A 21,150-nucleotide genomic window follows, 5' to 3' on the forward strand; every position below is an offset into this window, starting at 1 on the left:
AGACTACTTTGAGAAGGACCATCAAAATTATGAGGATGATTATAGGTATGTTGTCAAAAAAAATTATCATCATTCCTTATTGAACAGCTCTCGTAGAACACTTAACACCAGTTTACAGCCAGAACAGAAATAATCTCCTGGAAGTAGAGTGCATTTATTTATACAGACATCTGGTATTCCAGGAAGCTAGTATGTGTAAGAAACATCAAATGTTCCAAATGTACAAACATTAAAAAATAAAATATTTCAAGAAATGTCCAGAAATGATAAATTCAAAATAACAATTGCTGGTGGTCAGGTTTGAACTGGCGGCCAGCAGCATACCAGCCAGTGACTTTAACTGCTACACCGCGCTGATGGCACAGAGCTCTCGGTGATATATGCTGGTTCAGTTCCATATAGAGATAAGGATTGTTCATGTTCTGCAGATAGTTTAAAGCTTACCACAATCATAAAAACATAACCGTAAAAGATGAAAAATAGTACATTAGTAAATAACCACTAATTGTTGACAGGGAATAAAAAGCTATAAATTAGTTTCCCATTCAGTAATAACTTCTTCATCTTTGAAAGGCAGGCATGCAAACAAGTCATTGGTACAACTGTGGAAAAGACGAAGGCACCATCTTATGTGATATTTATTGTCAGTTCCATAAAGAGGACACTCCTAGTGTCTATGGATTCCCATGGTTCTATTTTCAGTTTGGAATGATGGTTATGAAGTGATAGACTTCTTAGAACACATCAATCGTTTTCAGAAAGAAATTTCAACGTGTTCTTTTTTTATGTTGACAATCATTTGATAGCCAGCTGTATACTTCAATAAGTATGCACCAGCAGACAGTAACTGTTGGTGTCATTTCCATATGTTCTCATTACAGCTTTGGTATACTGGTATCCTACAAAAATATGCAGCCAGCCTGCTTGCCCCCCCCCCCCCCCCCCCCACCTTCTTGAAATACACCATCAGCCTTGTTCACAACTGCATTTCCCGTACATTTCAGGCAGTGGATCAGTAACCATGAATTTCAGATTTAACATTAATCTGCCTTTAAGAACAACGCAGTAATGTTTGTATGATGCATACAGACAGTTGAGGTATTTTCTGAAAGAACGGTCCATTGGTCTGTGTGCCCTTTTTTTGGGAAATTGTTTAAAATTAAAGAGCAGATTATGAAGAATAATCTATGTAGGTTTTGTTTCATTATCCCAGTGCTTGAGGTCAAAGCAGCATTTTATTGATGCATGAGTGCAATACTTCTCATTCAGTTTAATGTATAGAGGGTTTATTTGCAGGTGAGCTTGCTTGGAGTACCAGCAGTTGGTATTGTGTTTACATTATGAAGAAACCCATTTCAAAGTTGTGCAACAATAAGTAGTAGTAATGGGTAGGGAATAATGACAATCCTATGACAGTTGAATATGGAGAAAGACAATAGGAAAATAAAATGGCAGAGAAGTGACAGCTACATTTCTGCCAGCAGCATTCGCATTAAAGGAAAGAAACATCATTTATGTCATCATGTTGTCAAAAAAAGTGTTATGTTCAAGTAATGGTAGTCACCAAGAAGAACTCTTTGACAATTCCTACGCAGATCAAGGTAAAGCAGTACAAGGTGGTGTCTTATCTCATGTCGATGTATAGTGAAGTAATCTAGTTTGCTTAACAAGGAGCTGACAGTAAATCAAGAACAATTCATGGAAGACACCTGGGAATATTTTGTATGTATTTCTTAAAAAAATCCCTCACTTGATTCTCTAAAACTACAGGTGAAAAGCTTAAAATGAGTTATGTAACCCATTTTAAGTATTTCAAGCTAAACTGTGACTACAGCTTCATAAAACCTAAAGCATATGTCTGGGCCTTTTGCACTGCTTCTGAAAAAAAACCTTCAAGCTGATAAAAATGACCCCAGATTAGCAGAGTACTTAAGTCATAAAAGTAATGCTTAGACATACCTCCCACTTAAGAAATTCTTTATTCACGAAGCCAAATCTGACTCTGCGCATCTTGTGATTGAGTTTGATTATTCATTGAACTTGCCTGTACCAAAACTGAATGTGACCCGCCACTTTTACAAATGTCTGTTATGGTCATATGCTTTCAGTGCTCATCTACATCATGACAACTCCTCATATATGTAATGCTTCATGGAAATGCAAGCTAAAAATGTCCCCAACATAATTGGATCATTCATACATAATGTTCTAGAAATCAAATTGAAAGACTTTCCACACGTTAAGCATATTATTCTGCTCTCCGTTCACGAGGTGGTCCGAATAAGAACTTGAAGGTAGTGTCATTTTTGCTATGGATAGCATGAGTGTTCCACATGGAGGTTACTCATCTTTTCACAACTAGGGTACATTCCTTTGGGCAGCATGAAAGCAACGAAGCCTTCTTTACAAGTAATGATGATGTGCAGAAGTTGTCCATCACCCTTTATTGTTCATATGGATAGAAACTAATAAAGCAGTGGAAACAAGGTCATGACAAAGATGTTTTCAAGAAACGTATCACGGAGGAAACTGTGTGTATAAAATTTAGAAGTATTTTGTTCTGAAATAAAAAGAAAAACCACGTGGTTCAGTACTAGGCTCACTAACATACAAACATCTGTATACAATATTCTGACTTTGGAAACAGAAATACCGTAATGGAGTATTGAAAAACCTGAGACTATCAACAGTGGAATTTACCACTAATATAGTGAGACCAGAAAAAGAAAAGGATGCCAGGGCTTTATTTAAGCACATGAATGATGAAAATAATTTGTAGTTACACAATGTGCACAAAGTTCGGGTGTTATAGCATTTTTGTGTCACTCTCCCTTGAGTCTAACATGCCATCACCACTAGCTGCCCTTCCTTTTATATGTTCAGTACACCCTGTTTGTCCTATGTGGCATGGATCCCACACGTTTGAGCCATATTCCAACATGGGTCACTTCAGAGATCTGTAAGTAGTCTCTTTGTTAAGATTCCAAACTATAGGAGTGCAAATTACGTGGTAGAAAAGTTATGAAACATGTGGCAGCACAGCAGACTTTCCCTTTCACACATTTCAAAGTCAATCCTTTATTGATATGCTACGCAGTACAAGATTTATCTTTTTCCTTCAGAACAGTGTAGCATCAAAAGTATCCAGACTCCCCAAAAACATACATTTTTCATATTAGGCACATTGTGCTACCACCTACTGCCAGATACTCCATATCAGCGACCTCAGTAGTCATTAGACATCTTGAGAGAGCGGAATGGGGCACTCCGCAGAACTCACAGGCTTCAAACGTAGTCAGGTGATTGGGTGTCACTTGTTGACTTGGCAGAGACCACTGACAGTTGAAGAGGGTTGTAATGTGTAATAGGCAGACATCTATCCAGACGATCACACAGGAATTCCAAATTGCTTCAGGATCCACTGCAAGTGTATGACAGTTAGGTGGGAGGTGAGGAAACTTGGATATCATGGTCGAGCAGCTGCTCATAAGCCAAACATCATGCCAGTAAATGCCAAACGGCGCCCTGCTTGGAGTCAGGAGCGTAAACATTGTACGATTGAACAGTGGGAAAATGTTGTGTGGAGTGATGAAGCACAGTACACAATGTGGCGATGCAGGTGCTGGAAAGTTTCTTGGGGAATAGCAGCCCATTCTTTATGGAGTGCTGCACTGAGGAGAGGTATCGATATCAGTCGATGAGGCCTGGCACGAAGTCTGCATTCCAAAACATCCCAAAGGTGTTCTATAGGATTCAGGTCAGGACTCTGTGCTAGCCAGTTCATTACAGGGATGTTATTGTCTTGTAACCACTCCGCCACAGACCCAGGGTGTGGGTATGGCAAATGCCGGGTGAACATCATCTGCCAGCATGTGCAGTGCCAACAGTAAAATTTGGAGGCGGTGGTATTACGGTATGTTTTTAATGGAGGGGGCTTGCACCCCTTGTTGTTTTGTGTAGCACTATCACAGCACAAGCCTACATTGATGTTTAAGTACCTTCTTGCTTCCCACAGTTGAAAAGCAATTCGGGGATAGCGATTGCATCTCTCAACACGATCAAGCCCTTGTTCATAATGCATGGTCTGTGGCGGAGTGGTTACAAGACAATAACATCCCTGTAATGAACTGGCTAGCACAGAGTCCTGACCTGAATCCTATAGAACACCTTTGGGATGTTTTGGAATGCAGACTTCGTGCCAGGCCTCATCGACTGATATCGATACCTCTCCTCAGTGCAGCACTCCATGAAGAATGGGCTGCTATTCCCCAAGAAACTTTCCAGCACCTGCTTGAACGTATGCCTGCGAGAGTGGAAGCTTCATAAAGGCTTAGAGTGGGCTAACACCATATTGATTTCCAGCATTACCGATGGAGGGGCACCACGAACTTGCAAGTCATTTTCAGCCAGGTGGCCGGATACTTTTGATCACATAGTGTAAATGACAATCACATAGTGTAAATGACAATGTGGTTTTGTAATGTATTACAAAAAAGCGTTTTAAGCAGTAGTGTGCCATCAAAATTTCTGTGAAGTTTGAAGAACCTGGAAGTTTGATTTACAAAATGTTGCAACTAGTTAATGGGAAGTATTTATTACCAAGAGTAAAGGTTTTCAATGGAAGTCAAACTTTTGTTCAGGGATGCCTTCACTATTGAAAACTGATAAAATGTGGAATGAATGAGGAATCTTATGAGGAAAGAGCATCATTTAATATGGATGTCAAATTACATTTACGTCATGCTAGCCTTAAGATAAATACATGAACCAAAATGACCCCAGAAACCTTCACAAAAAAAAAAAAAAAAAAAAATTGTTAGAAGAGTATGTAGCTTAACTTTCTTGATCAAATGAAAAATGATCCCTCCCCTCCCCCATTTCCTTCAGTCATATCATTGGTAATGAATCATAGGTGTTTTTATTACTTTTTAATTTGTGTTTCTCAAAACAAAATGTCAAAGCAAAGTGTAGCACATTGATTAATCTCACAGACACTGGGATGCTTTATTATGACCATATTTACTGTCACATGACAATTACCAACTCTCTCTCTCTTTTCCTCTCAGAAGTGGAATAATGAGCTTGTCCAGCTCCACTGTTTATCAGATCTGTGTATGTCTGTGTTCTGTTTTTGCCAGGAACTTTATAATTTAGTCACAAAAGTGGTCTGTTAATTCATGCGTAACTGTATCAGCTGCATTCCAGAAATCAAGGAGCACAGCATCAATCTGGGTGTTGGTTTGTACTGCCTGTGTTGAGTCCATATTGATTCCTACAAAGGAGATCTTTGGTTTCTAGAAAAATCTTAATATGGGACCTTAAAACATGTTTCAAAATTGTACAACAGATTCATGTCACTGATATAGGATTATAGTTTTGTGCATCTGTTCAAAGAACTTTCCTCCAGTGACCTAATAGTTCACATACTCTTTGTAGAATCCTTATTGTATGCCATCAAGAACTGTTGCCTTTCCAATATTGAATAGTTTTAGTTATATCTCTCATGGTGCTCTCGGGTGTTTTCGGCGTAGTCTGTAGAGATGGAGGGAGATGGTATACAGTTGCCATTCCGTTCATTTGTTCATAACATTTACGCAATATTTACCATGCCAGGTGAAATAGTTTGATGATAAACATAATGGCACCAGGTTACAGATATCAGGTCCTGAATGATGTTGATTGTCTCTTCTGTTGTTACATTTGTGAAGGAGACATTACATCAAAGCTGTCCAATATATCATTTTTCTGTACATTCTGTTCCTGTGTAAGTGAATGAAGGGAGAGTAATCTTTCACACGATACAGATCATGTGGATGTGAATGCCTTCCTGAGCCTCCTGCTATATGCAGAACTTGCAAAGCTTCCCATCTATGTAGATGGGCATGAGCATGGTGTATTCACAGTTACTATGCCATATAGTAGAGTCCTGGTTTTGTATCATTGTATCCTGTTTTTATATCATTGTATTTGCTTCAATGGTAAAAACATTGAGAGACAAGAGGAAACAAAACTGACTAGAAAGCTTCTGTGCATGACCTTACCACTCCATTGCAAGACATGCATTTGAAGTTGTATGCTCTTGGAGAGTATGTGACAACTGACAATTGACTCTTTCCATTCTGAACACAATGTTACTTCTGATAATACCTGCCAAAAAAGCCAAGCCAGGAAATACGGCACAAAGGTTTTGCTCTGTTGGGCTCCAGAGCACATTATTTTATGAACTTTGAAATTTATGTTGGCACACAGCCAGGTGAAGAAGAAAAAAAAAATATATAAAGCTTTCAGAAATTGTGCAATGCCTTACTATTCCTCTTGTAGGTACTAGCAGAAATGTGACTACTGACAACTGGGTCATGAGCATGGATCATGCAGCAACTCCATTGGAAAAAGGGTTGACATTAGTCATAATATAGCAGGGATATCTGCATCGTCAGTTATTTCCAAATTAGGGAATAAAAATGTATATTTTAAATAAACACACACACACACCTGTTTTTATTGTTTATTGTGAATCTGTCAGTGACTCAATGCTTCTACTATATAGTTAGTTGTCTCCTTTATTCCTAATTATTTACATTCTGCCAGAACTTTCCACACCATATTTATATTTAAAATAATTAAAGTCTTTCATAAAATGATGGAGTATTGTCTTCTTCTTTGTCTTTTAGATTCAGGTCAAATAGACCAAATGTGAGTTTTTGTATCATAATATCATGCAAGTACTTAAGGGTTACATCACGGTATTGATTTGATAGTATTAAAAGATGTTTCTAAAACAATTAATGGGGCTACTTTCATGATGATAAATAATGGTTTGTTTCTTTTTTAAGTAAGTTACACTTTGTAGGCATTACATGGTACTATTAATGGTGATTATGTGTTATTACAGGCAGCTCACTTCTGAAGCTTGTTATACAGATTTGTTTTTCTGCCTTTCAGATATCTGCTAGAGGGGAAAAGCCAACAGGAGGAGTAGATACTTTGAGTTACTTACCTGTGTCCACTACTTCTGCTGCTCAAGCTCTTGTAGGGTATACACAGATGAAACAACAAACTCATTCAAGTACAGTGAGTATGAAGCAGTTACCCTTATCAGAATGGGACATTGAGGACTTGGAAGATTTTGACTAGTGTAATCTTTGTACAAACTCTGAAGTGTTATATCAGAGTATGTAATTATATATTAAGTACTGGCCACTAGAACTACAAAATTTGAAATGAAACCTACAACAATGCAGAATAGCAGAAAAAATGAAATGAAATAAGACAACCTTTTTATGTTCCATAACAGAACACCCTTCCTTGGGAATAAGGAAGGGGTCAGGATGAGCAAGGCAGAAAAAGAGAAACATTCATGTGGTATACTGTAGGCAATGAATGATAGGATGACTTACTTTCTCTCTCTCTCTCTCTCTCTCTCTCTCTCTCTCTCTCTCTCTCTCCAAGCTAACTCTTATCAACCGTATAACATTTTAGACACAGGCAGCCTTTATATATGAGATGAAGTGACTGAAATAAATGTGTGTATCCCTGTACTCAAATTTGTAAAGAGTGTGACATTATACCAAACTGACCATTAACATATGGACTTTATTTTAATGTCCTCCTAACTGTGAACTTCCAACTCTCATGAGCAAACTGAGCAAAAGTTTTTAGGGTGGAAAAGTGTCTGATATGAATCATTTGTGGTGTGAATTCAAGAACGTATTGTAGAAACCTGTTCAAGAAACTTTGTATTCTAAGCACTGCTTCTCAGTAAATTTATTCCCTAATGAAATTTGTTGCAAGTAATACTCTTTATTTCCAACCAATAGTTCAATACATAGTATCAATACTAGGAATAAGAGCAATCTACATAAAGACCTAAAATCACTTACCTAGGTCCAAAAAGGGGTCCACTATTCAGGAACGCACATTTTCAATAAATTGTCAGCAACCATTACAAACTTAGTTTCACATAAAGCACGGTTTAAACAGAGTTTGAAAGACTTTTTGATAGGCAACACCTTCTACTCCATAGATGAATACCTTAGCGGAGACTGTTAAGCCAGCTTAAGTAATCTGTTAGATTTCGATTTTGACAACACTTGGTCACATCAGTGAAGATTAGGTACTTTGTGTATGATAAATTTATTAATAGAGCATAACAGTGTTTCATTCTGACAGTGTGTTAATTCTGTAAATGTTAGCTGTTCCAGTTTACTGCATTGTATTAACCTATTTTGACTATCTCCTGACAAATGATCATGGTAGTAAGTATTATATTCAAATGTTTTATGATTTTATGTTATTCTTTCTGACATGTTCCACACCCACAAGAATCATATCATTTTTTTGGTTTTATGGAATGAAAACTGAATCTAATCTAATCTTTCCAATGCTGTACAAGTACTGACATTTCCATTACTGACACATACTGGCAAACTTAACAGGATTCAGACCCTCTGTACAATTTCTTCCGTCATCTCTTCTCTATTGATGATGAACCCTTTTAACTTTTTCCTTACTACTTTCTTTCATGTCTTAACCAGCAATGAATATCTTTTCAATGATAGATTAAGAAAAAGTGTTTGTAGAGCTTTCATTCCTTTGTCTTCGCCAGGTTTTACTACTATAAAGAAACAGTGACAAATTTTGTTCTGTTTCTTTGATGATCTACCAGGTCTGCACACATCAATTGCTTTTCTTTGAAAAATCCTGTCTTCTTGCAATATTTCTTTTTCTTTTTTAGTATAGTGTGTTCATCATAATTCAGTCACTGTTAGTGATGAGGTGAAATGGTGTGTAATGTTCTCACACCATAACTTGACATTTTTTCAGCAAATGAGAGCATAATTTTCCAGCAAGATGAGGCTACAAGCCATGGCACACCAACCTGAATAAATTCTTTGTTCCTGAATTGTCATTTCTGACAATGTGGATATTCATTGGCCCCTGTTTGTTCTCCTGATTTAACTCCCTGACTTTTGTTCTGGGTGTAAAAACAAAAAAAAGTATTTTAGGCTGGTGTACTGACAACATTTTGTACATGAGATTGTGGAATCCCATCATATGCTGCAAGAGGTAAAGCTTTACTGACGTTGGAGTATGTTTGTCAGACGCAATGTTCAGAAAATAATTTTCTTGGTATTGTACACCAGCTGTTCTTGTTATTTCAATTTATACATAAGCTGTTCTTGTTATTTGAATTTATACCTAATAAAATATAAGAAATAATTCCTCAAGAACAGTTACTTTCTGAAATTATCTTGTTTCATTGGTAGGCTATGTATGAGGATAGGCTACCACTCATATGCAGCTAAATGACGTTTGGCGATGGACCCACATGTGTGTGCCTGCGCACCCACCCCTGCCACCCCAATCGGGCGCGCACAAATACATATATGCACGCAGTAGTTGTCCAGACTAATGGGAAGGAGGGGGAGCAATTGAATAGAAGGTAACAAGTCACAAGCCTTTTCTAAGAAGTTGCCTCACTCCTTTCCTCTTTGTACTTGTTAGCTGTGGCTGCCAGTTGCAAATAGCCACTGTCACCACAGATGTGTGTGAGAACTTGTGGGAAAGATAGTGGTAGTTCGATAATATTTCTTAAAAACTGCTTCTTCAAGGTGCCATAATAAAACCTCCAAATGTCAGACACACAGATCGGTATCAAACATTGTATGTCGATAGAGTATCAATGAAAACTCCAATTTAGACAAAAGTAACACCAGAACTACCAGAGCATGGGAAAAGCACATCTGTTAGACTGTTAGACATTGGGAGATGTGGCTACTATGGGTGAGTTGGTAGAGTGTTAGATCACCGTACCAACACTCATGGGTTCAAATCCTAATAACAATTTTTTTTAATTGTTTAGGCGTGGAACTGTTATATAGGAGAACATTTTCCTGACATGTAAAACGGTTTTTCGGAATTTGTAGGAATGTTGTTCTGGCAGTCTGCTTTTGCTTCGTTAGTTGAAATAGCAAACCTATAGAGTACATTTGTATACGTAGGTGTGGTGTTCAGTCAGATATGTGTAACAGAATGGGCACCACTCATGATGAAGCAGCTAGTGCATTTCTAGTTTCACAGAATAAACTTAAATAATGAGAGAATAGAATAAAGAAACAAGTTACATCACAGCTGCGGAATTAATAGTAGCAATAATAGACTGCAGTCATGTGTGTGAATTGTGTGTGTGTGTGTGTGTGTGTGTGTGTGTGTGTGTGTGTGTGTGTGTGTGTAGGTGCACATGCTTGTGTGTCTATTGTTGACGAAGGCCTTAATGGCCGAAAGCTTTAATTGTGAGTATTTTTGTTGTGCCTATTTGCAGCTCAGCATCTCCACTATATGATGAGTAGCAACTTTCCTTCTCATAATATTGTTACATTCCATCCTGGATTTTCGACTGTTTGATTTTAACAATAATAATAATTATTGACTGCAGATGGCAATGCTGTGTACATTAAATGTGCGAGCTGTGGCTAGAGTTTTGTGTTTGTGCATACACAGACAAATGGGTCTGCAGTTGCTGTTCAGTCTTCAAGGTACAGGTACTGCTGTTGTGGAACATGAATCCGTGGAACATTATTGACATGACATTCTCATCGAACTGTTGCATAGTGACTGGTGTGTACGTACAACAACAGAAATAACTGAAGGTGAGAAAAGTGTGCAGCATTCATATTAGACGTAATTGATCAATAATGGAATCTGTTGAAAACACAGTTGGAGTGGAATAGTTTGTTTGTTACCAAGTGAATGGACTAGAGTCGACCTCTTTGATATCATTGCCAGAAGGGTTTCCAAGTGATGTAAATAATGAAATACCACAGAAGGAGAACAGGGTAGTGTTTTACTCAAGAAACGAGAAAATTGGACTCCTCAAATATTGACTTAATGTCAAAAAGCAGCCGAAGCCAAACCAAACATTTGCATATCGCATGACATCTGCAATGAAAAACAGATTTCACACTAGATGTTCTGCATAGTGTACGTTGTATGAACGGAAACGGGAGTGGGAAAGTGGAGAGTTAATGTCTGTGAAGGAGAAGTACAAGCATATCACAATGCTTGTGATGGAGACATTCGAACACCACCACCAGGCAGGTTGATGTATTCATAATGTCAATTGTGGGTGAAAACAAAAGCAAGACAGTTTAATTTCCTAAGATTTGACACCAGTAAGCGCAAAAACAATATTGTAAACCACAAAGACAAATCTTTTGTTACAGTGAAAATGTACCACAACAGGAATAACATCCAGAAAATGGTAGAGGACTGGCAACGAGCAACTCGAGCACTCATGACAGCCTGCACAGGAGAAAATATCTACAATGCCAGTGAAAGCAGATTCAATAAGATGCCTGTTGGTCGCACTCTTGCAACTAGAGGTTCTAAAGATATTGTAGGGTTTGTACAGTCTGTTCACACAATAGCCCATACGTATACATTTATCCCCTTGCTTTCATCGATGGGCAATGTAATCATCTACTCTCAGTCTTCTGGCAAAATGACCAAAGAACAGTTCAGGACATTTTTACAAGAAACCGTAGTGGAACAAATCAGTGGAGAGAAACTTGTGCTAATACTAGATTCTTACGAACCCCACAAAGACGCAAGTGTGCATGACCTGCATGTACAGAATAACTTGCCAGAAGACAAAACCATGACTCACATAATTGCAGCAAACACAACCTCAATTTGCCAACCCCTTGATCTTCATTTCTTCAGAATGTACAAGCATATGATATGTAAAATATCTGATGCTGCTTGAGATTCTTTGAAAGAGATTAGTTTGCAACAACAGAATAATCTTCTTAAGCTGCAGTCCGTCACATACAATCAGTTGAGTTCTCCATGTTTCTATAATTCTCACCATTGCAGGTGAATAATGGCTGAACTTACTGATGAACCCAGATCCTTTGACAAAGTTCTGTTTTAAACACAAGCTATCATTCTGCAATCTATAGGATGGATGCACAAATGTAGGATTCATCAAATGTCACACTTCTTCATATGCAACCATTATTGTGAAGCCTTTGCTCCTGAATGAATGACACTGTGTGTGTGTGTGTGAGCGTGAGGGGACACTGTTCTTGATTTTTGAACATTATGTACTTATTATTCATATTATTATTTTGTTTATTATTACGATTATTAATTTTATTATGTGTATTACTATTACTTCCACATGTGTGATGCAACTGCTTCTTTATTTCTCTGTTCCGATTGTGTATTCTGTGAAACTGCAGATGTGCCCTATATATTTACTACTTTCAAATAAACAAAGCAAAAACAGACTGCCAAGAGGACACTGCTGTAAACTCCAGTCAGTAGCCAAATCTATTAATTATTCACAGATGCTGGATGAGAGCACATAGCACGAACGAAATCGGAGGTTTGGTTGATATGAGTGTCTGACATCTGCACACACACACACACACACACACACACACACACACACACACACACACACACACACACACCTTCAAGTTGCCACTTTTTTTTTTAATTTATTTTTATTTTTTTAAATTTACATTCTGTCACACAGTGCCACCCCACTGTGGCTGTGAGTGTGTGTGTTCCTACATGCATTTGAATGTCTGTGTGTACTTAACCCGGAAAACCATGATGCCTCAAAAGTTAGTCAACTTTCTGTGCACTCACATATGTGTCGTCTATCAATTATTTGCAGGCAACTAGTTACCTTTCATCATTTTTGTTAGTTAAAAAAATAGGCATTGAAATTTGATGATATATCTAGACAGTGTCATAAACAGTTGGAACCACTTATACTGAGCCACTTCGACACATCTGAGATGCCAAACACAAAACAGAGGAAATGATGTGAGTCTACGTCCACAGCATAAGAATTAATTTGTATGAAGCGTTATATATTTCATGTAAATAATAATAAAAATAAAAGTAAAAAAAACTAAAAACTGGTGGTTCAACTTTGGTTTTATTATTTCATCCAGTATTGTGTCCAACAATACATCAAATGAAGTGAAAGTCACTCTGAGGAACAAATATGGCTCATCTTCAAGTCAAAATTTGAGATACGTCATCCGTAACTTGTTTATTCCTAAACAGAAGTGTAAAATTTTGTTTCATCATATAGCAATACAGTTTTGGTGCTTGTCAATATGGAATAAAAGTGTACAGTTTCTATTTGTCAGAATGTGTATCAGCACAGTACGTTAAATACCAGATGTTTCTGCTGTGCCACTTAGGAGTGAAGAGTGTACAGAGAATATAAATTTTATACAGTAACTTGTAGCCTTGTTTCTTTTCATCCTTTACAGTACAAACACTACAATATGCTTTAGAGTACATTAATTACAGCTTTTCAGATTGCCCCAGGCTACTAATACTCATATTTCAGGCCTGCAATAAGATTTAGTTGGCTTCATCAACTAACATTTCAACTGTGGATTTTGAAGCCATCTACCGGTGGAGTCTGATGACTGTCCATGTTGTATAGGCATTCACTTTTTATTATCTATCATTGAGTCTGTGTTTGATAACATATATCAAAAGTTCAGGCTTGTTAATGATTAGAGAAAAATGTCTTAAAAGTCCAATCTTTTGTTCCAAAGTCTGCAACAAATAGTGTGTGTGTTCAAAGTAGTTACAGTTTCCATGGTATCTAAAAACCAAATTTAGCTTTTATTAAGGCAGAATCTATTGCCATGGTAAATCAGATCATCTTCCATACATATTTTCACATCTTTTTGGATAACTCGAGTTCCAATACAATATGACAGGAATGCCAAGGTTTTGATTTTATTGTACTCTATGGAGTAACTTTCCAATTAATTGTTACGCAGTACTGTACTGGAGTTGGCAGAGTTGTTTAGAAGGATCACTGATAGGCACATTGCTTCTCTATGTGGATTCAGTTTGGTATTTGAATGTGTGGTGGCTGTTCTTCCAGACATGTCCGAAATGTTTTTTTGGCTACATCCGAAAAAACAGACACCACGCATTAAAATAATTAATTCCCCAACTTCAGCGCAGATGTACTATTACATTTGAGCTCCTGCAGAAATCTCAAAGTAATGAACGTGGAGGACTTGGACGGGGACTGGGGATAGGTGACACTGGGTGGGAAGGGAGATACAGAGATAGTCCATGGAATTGCAATAAACCCTGTGTCCTGGTGGTACAGTAGTTAACACAACCGGTTAGTAAGCTGTAGATCTCGGGTTCGAACCCCATTCTGGCACACCTTTTCCCTCATTGCCACTGGTGCTGCTTAAAGTCCCTATGTAGCTGACATGAATACAGAATATTACTGATTCCCTGCTTATTGTTAAGTCAGTGGGAAAGCAGAAGGAGTTAATGGAATTTGTTAGTGGAATATTTGAGATACTGATATCACAAAACAAAATTCTTAATTTTGCACAGTGCACCTCCACAGTTAAGCTGAATAAAGATAAACAAGCAGCACTAAAAATGGAACAAGACGTCTTTGGTCGGCAACTCGCAATTAGCCAAGTTGAACACTGACATTTACACTAGCACCAATGCCGCCTGCTCTTTCCTGGGGTACGAGTGAAATGTTAAAAGCAGACAAGTCCACATTAGCAGCCAACAGAAATTAATGTCGAAATAATAATGGATTTTACTTCTTATGCCAGATTGGATTTTCCTTGCTACAAATCTTTGGTAAGTTAGCTCAATTGGTTCTAATTAAACTTTGTTCAAGTAATGTTGCAGAGATACATATTATATTTGATAGCTAATTATTGTCTACCGTCAAGGATTTTGAATGACATCAATGGTTTGATATTCCGTATAGAATTACAGGCCCTCTACAATTTAGGCTTTAATGATTATTGTGAATGACCACTTTGGCATCAACTTAGCAAACAAAGTCTGTATAACCATTGGGAGTCAGTGCTACTCGTATTAACTAAATGCAACTGATGTAAAGATTATGAATGTCAACATGAAGAAATGGATATGCAATGTATGTGTCATGTTAGCAAAGTGCCATCAACTTTAAACATTTAGAAAAAGCATCCTATACTGATGTATAATAATTTTGCTGGCCAATATGCTTAATGTTCTGAATCTGAAATTTAGTTGCCACGTTCAGCAATTAGGACAAAAAATAATAAAGCCTTTAACTACATCAATTACATGATACTCATTGTACCTAAGTCTACCAGAATTTCACACATTTACAGGCTGTGATTACGCTGTTGCTTTCTCTAATAAAGGATGAGTCAGACCTAAAATTTTTTCAAAGAACGGAACATATAAAAGAACTTTTGCATCGCGAACAGGTGGTGATGATTTCTCATCAGCAAAAAAACTGAGGTGGTTCAAGAGCTTATTGCTCTATATAATTACAGCACAAAGCAGTGCACATGTTTTAATGATGCAAGATTTCGTACTTTTCAAATGAGTGATTCAGCCAAGAAAGAAAATGAGCACTTTACAAAAAAAAATTATTGGCTTCTGTTCCAGCAAAATGAAAATTGTTAAAACAAAAAACTTTGCGCCAATAAATTTAAAATCAACGCGGCTTAATGCTATCAACTGTTTCTTTGCAAAACTACAGCCTGAATTTTCGGGATGATACATGGATGGCTATTTAAAAGCTCGAGGCTTCTTCGGGGACCCAATACCCTTGCAAATTGATGAAATTTTACAAGTTATAGACAGGGAAAATAATGGTGAAAATTCCTCAGTACTGCAATTTGTGATCCATCGACTTCTGAATAACAATAGCATATGAACTCTTTGTATTTTAAATTCTATGATAAATTGTTTCTATTATAACAAACATAATAATTGGTTTTTAAAGTATTATTTTCTTTCACTCATATTTATTAATCCCCTTTTGTAAATAAATTACATAAAATTTGAGAGGTAAGTGAATATTGTACATTTATACAGTGGAAATTATTGCATGCTTCAAAACACAAAGCACTTGACAGTAAGTTTCAAACACCATAAAACATTTTCCACATGTCTTCATCTCTACAAACTAGGGTTCATGTCAGTTCAATTGCCTCTTTTCCCAAACTTTACCTGCCGCCCAATGCTCCTACATTTCTCTCCGTTGGTGTTCTTTTCACTCTTTGGTCTATGCCTTCCCTGTATTCAGCTTTCCTGGGAAATGTCAGTGAATTTGTAATTTTGCCTTAAGCGGATCATGCTCCCGGATATCCTTAGAATTAATTTCAGTTCCCGTAGATCTATTTGACTTCACTGCTGTGAACCATGCCCCTCTGGTTTTCTTATCTCAAAAGTAGGTTAATATTCTTTTAGATACTGTTCCTTGACTCGTTTGTGTCACATTCACATAAAAGGCAATCTACCTTTCACTTATCTTCTCCATGTGTTTGTATAGTTCATGGTTGTGATGCTTTCTTTGATGGTGCCCAGGATTTTTCTCAGTATCTTCCTTCATTTGGCCTCAAGTTTCTCCATTAGACATTCTTGTTCACTTTAACAGCCTCTGCCACATAAAGGGCGTCCAGTAGAGCATCAGGGCAGGTAGTGCTCAATTTTGGTATTTACAGATATCGATATCTTATTGTAGACTCCTATAATCAGTTGACACGCCATTTTCATTTTGTTAATGCATGATGTTGTTGTTGTTGTCTTCAGTCCTGAGAGTGGTTTGATGCAGCTCTCCATGCTACTCTATCCTGTGCAAGCTTCTTCATCTCCCAGTACTTACTGCAGCCTATATCCTTTAGAATCTGCTTAGTGTATTCATCTCTTGGTCTCTCTCTACGATTTTTACCCTCCACGCTGTCCTCCAATGCTAAATTTGTGATTTCTTGATGCCTCAGAACATGTCCTACCAACCGGTCCCTTCGTCTTGTCAAGTTGTGCCATAAACTCCTCTTCTCCCCAATTCTGTTCAATACCTCCTCATTAGTTATGTGATCTACCCATCTAATCATAAGCATGCTTCTGTAGCACCACATTTCAAAAGCTTCTATTCTCTTCTTGTCTAAACTATTTATCGTCCATGTTTCACTTCCATACATGGCTACACTCCATACAAATACTTTCAGAAACGACTTCCTGACACTTAAATCACTTGCATACATGGCTACACTCCATACAAATACTTTCAGAAACGACTTCCTGACACTTAAATCTATACTCGGTGGTTAACAAATTTCTCTTCTTCAGAAACGCTTTCCTTGCCATTGCCAGTCTACATTTTATCTCTTTTCTACTTCGATCATCATCAGTTATTTTGCTCCCCAAATAGCAAAGCTCCTTTACTACTTTAAGTGTTTCATTTCCTAATCTAATACCCTCAGCATCACTCGACTTAATTCGACTACATTCCATCATCCTCGTTTTGCTTTTGTTGATATTCATCTTATACCCTCCTTTCACGACACTGTCCATTCCGTTCAACTGCTCTTCCAAGTCCTTTGCTGTCTCTGACAGAATTACAATGTCATTGGCGAACCTCAACGTTTTTATTTCTTCTCCATGGAATTTAATACCTATTCCGAATTTTTCTTTTGTTTCCTTTACTGCTTGCTCAATATACAGATTGAACAACATCGGGGACAGGCTACAACCCTGTCTTACTCCCTTCCCAATCCCGGGAGCGGAAAGAGTTACCTTAGGGGGAAAAAGGGACAGGTATACATTCGCACACACACATATCCATCCTCACATATACAGACATATCCCGGGATTGGAATGACTCCTTACCCTCTCCCTTAAAACCCACATCCTTTCGTCTTTTCCTCTCCTTCCCTCTTTCCTGATGAAGCAACCGTGGGTTGCGAAAGCTTGATATTTGTGTGTGTGTTTGTGTGTTTTTTATTGTGTCTCTCTACCAGCACTTCCCGTTTGGTAAGTCACACCATTTTTTTTAAAATATATTTTTACCTTGTATAAAAATATACATTTTATTAGAAAACTTGAGAGAGGGTTGGGTTAAGTCAGGCTCTTAAGAATATATTGGGCGCATCTGGCATGGCACCTTGGACTCTGCTATTATCAATCTGTTAATGTGAATGGTGGCTTAGCAATCATGGATACCTGCAAGGATTTTCTTGGAGTTCATGTCACAAAGTGTTGTTGCTATCGTCTGGGTTAAGGCACTGCTAAGTGCTACTTATTAAGTGGGTCTGTTTCATTTGATCCTTAATGTGTATTGCAACAGAAGAGACATTGAATTTAATTGATGAAAGGAGAAAATATAAAAATGCAGCAAATGAAGCAGGCAAAAAGGAATACAAATGTCTCAAAAATGAAATCAACAGGAAGTGCAAAATGGCTAAGAAGGGATGGCTAGAGGACAAATGTAAGGATGTAGAGGCATATATCACTAGGGGGTAAGATAGGTACTGCCTACAGGAAAATTAAAGAGACCTTTGGAGAAAAGAGAACCACTTGTATAAATATCAGGAGCTCAGATGGAAAACCAGTTCTAAGCAAAGAAGTGAAAGGTGGAAGGAGTACATAGAGGGTCTATGTACTGGAGGGCAATATTATGGAAATGAAAGAGGATATAGACGAAGATGAAATGGGAGATATGATACTGTGTGAAAAGTTTGACAGCGCTTTGAAAGACCTGAGTCGAAACAAGGGCCCGAGAGTAGACAACATTCCATTAGAACTACTAATAGCCTTGGGAGAGCCAACCCTGACAAAACTCTACCATCTGGTGAGCAAGATGTATGAGACAGGCAAAATACCCTCAGACTCAAAGAAGAATATAATAATTCCAATCCCAAAGAAAGCAGGTGTTGACAGGTGTGAAAATTATTGAAATATCAGTTTAATAAGTCACAGCTGCAAAATACTAACACAAATTCTTTACAGGCGAATGGAAAAACTGGTAGAAACCGACCTGGGGGAAGATCAGTTTGGAACATGTGAGGCAATACTGACCCTACGACTTATCTTAGAAGATAAATTAAGGAAAGGCAAACCTACGTTTTTAGCATTTGTAGACTTACAGAAGGCTTTTGACAATGTTGACTGGAATACTCTCTTTCAAATACTGAAAGTGGCAGGGGTCAAATACAGGGAATGAAAGGCTATTTACAATTTGTACAGAAACCAGATGGCAGTTATATGAGTTGAGGGGCATGAAAGGGAAGCAGTGGTTGTAGCCCATCCCCAATGTTATTTGATTTGTATATAGAGCAAGTAGTAAAGGAAACAAAAGAAAAGTTTTTAGTAGGAATTAAAATCCATGGAGAAGAAATAAAAACTTTGAGGTTTGCCAATGACATTGTAATTCTGTCAGAGATAGCTAAGGATTTTGAAGAACAGTTGAACGGAATAGACAGTATCTTGAAAGGATGAGACAAGATGAACATACGCAAAAGCAAAACGAGGATAATGGAATGTATTCGAATTAAATCAGGTGATGCTGAAGGAATTAGATTACGAAATGACACTTAAGGCAGTAGATGAGTTTTGCTATTTGTGGAGCAAAATAACTGATGATGGTCAAAGTAGAGAGGATACAAAATGTAGACTGGCAATGGCAAGGAAAAAATCTGAAGAAGAGAAATTTGTTAACATCGAGTATAGATTTAAGCATCAGGAAGTCATTTCTGAAAGTATTTCTATGAAGTGAAGCGTGGACAATAAATAGTTTAGACAAGAAGAGAATAGAGGCTTTCGAAATGTGGTGCTACAGAAGAATGCTAAAGATGAGACGGTTAGATCATGTAACTAATGAGGAGGTACTGAATAGAATTGGGGAGAAGAGGAATTTGTGGCACAACTTGACTAGAACAAGGGATCAGTTCGTAGGACATATTCTGAGGCATCAAGGGATCACCAATTTAGTATTGGAGGGCAGCGTGGAGGGTAAAAATTGTAGAGGGAGACCAAGAGATGAATACACTACGCAGATTCAGAAGGATGTAGGTTGCAGTAGGTACTGGGAGATAAAGAAGCTTGCACAGGATAGAGTAACATGTGGAGCTGCATCAAACCAATCTCTGGACTGAAGACCACAACAAGAAAAGTATATCTACAGCCAGGCGAAGTCCAACTACCTGCCTTTCGCGTAAAGAGAACATTTTCACCAGGCAACTGTCTGATATATGAAATTCAGTAAATTCCACTATCGGTTTCGGTCTGCAGCCATTTTGAAGCAGTTCTGTAATGCCATCACTTATTAATACAGAACAAGCATGTGCCAAATATCTAACATCGTAAGCACTGTGGGATTATATGTAAAATGGATGCACACAGATGTAGAAAGTGAGAACAACATATACAATTTGTGAAGGATTACCCTCTCATATTACCATAAAACACATACAAAGGTAGCATCTGTTGTGACTGTGACCAGACTTATGGAGGCAAGAAAAAGAATCTATACATGATATTATGCCATACAGTGACACATAGGAGCACCATGGACTCAAATTTACGAAACTGAAGCAGAGATGTCCTGTCCTTGAGCTAATGTCATCTTTGTCATGGTCTTCTTAAGTCTGAAGAATGGTTTGATGCAGCTCACCACACCAGTCTATCCTGTGCAAGTCCCTTCATCTCTGCGTAACTGCTGCAAGAAACATCCTTTTGAATCTGCTTATTGTAGCCAAGCCATGGTCTCTTTCTGGAACTTCTATACCCCCCAACACCCGCACACGCGTGCACCCCCCCCCCCCCCCCCCCCTTCTATAAAAAAATTGACTATTACTTCACACCTCAGGACGTGTCTTTTCAACTCACCCCTTCTTTTTGTCAAGTTCTGTCACAAGTTTCTTTTTTATCTCCTCATTAGTTACTTGGTCTACCCATCCAATCTTCCACATTCTTCTGCATCACCAAATTTCAAAACTTCTGTTTTCTTGCTGTCCCGCCTGTTCACTGTCCACATTTCACTTCCGTACATGATTAGACTCCAGACGAACACCTTCAGAAAAGATCTTCTAACATTTAAATTTATATTTTCTGTTGCCAAATTTATCTTTTTCAGGAATGCTTTTCTTGTTATCAAGTCTGCATTTTATATCCTCTTTACTTCAGACATTGTCAGTTATTTGGCTGCCCAAATAAAGTTACTCATTGACTGCTTTCAGTGTCTCATTTCCTAACGTAATTCTCTGAACATCATCTGATATAACTGGACTACATTTCATTACCTTTATTTTACTTTGTTGATGTTGATCTCATACCCTATTTACAAAC

At 37.8% G+C, this 21,150-nt stretch overlaps 1 protein-coding gene across 2 annotated transcripts in view; it reads left to right on the forward strand.

Annotated features, from left to right (window-relative positions):
* The window catches only part of LOC126458436 (cilium assembly protein DZIP1-like), a 289,883-nt gene extending 282,345 nt beyond the window's left edge, over positions 1-7,538 (forward strand). The window contains exon 17 of one of the 2 annotated variants that reach the window (XM_050095490.1): positions 6,943-7,538. In XM_050095490.1, the coding sequence (XP_049951447.1) occupies positions 6,943-7,134 (192 nt within the window). In that variant the 3' untranslated portion in view covers positions 7,135-7,538. The remainder of the gene's footprint in view (positions 1-6,942) is intronic. The other variant, XM_050095491.1, reaches the window with a different exon arrangement.
* Positions 7,539-21,150: the final 13,612 nt, after the last annotated feature.

Source organism: Schistocerca serialis, chromosome 2, assembly GCF_023864345.2.
Source record: "Schistocerca serialis cubense isolate TAMUIC-IGC-003099 chromosome 2, iqSchSeri2.2, whole genome shotgun sequence".
Classification (NCBI taxonomy): Eukaryota; Metazoa; Arthropoda; class Insecta; order Orthoptera; family Acrididae; genus Schistocerca; species Schistocerca serialis.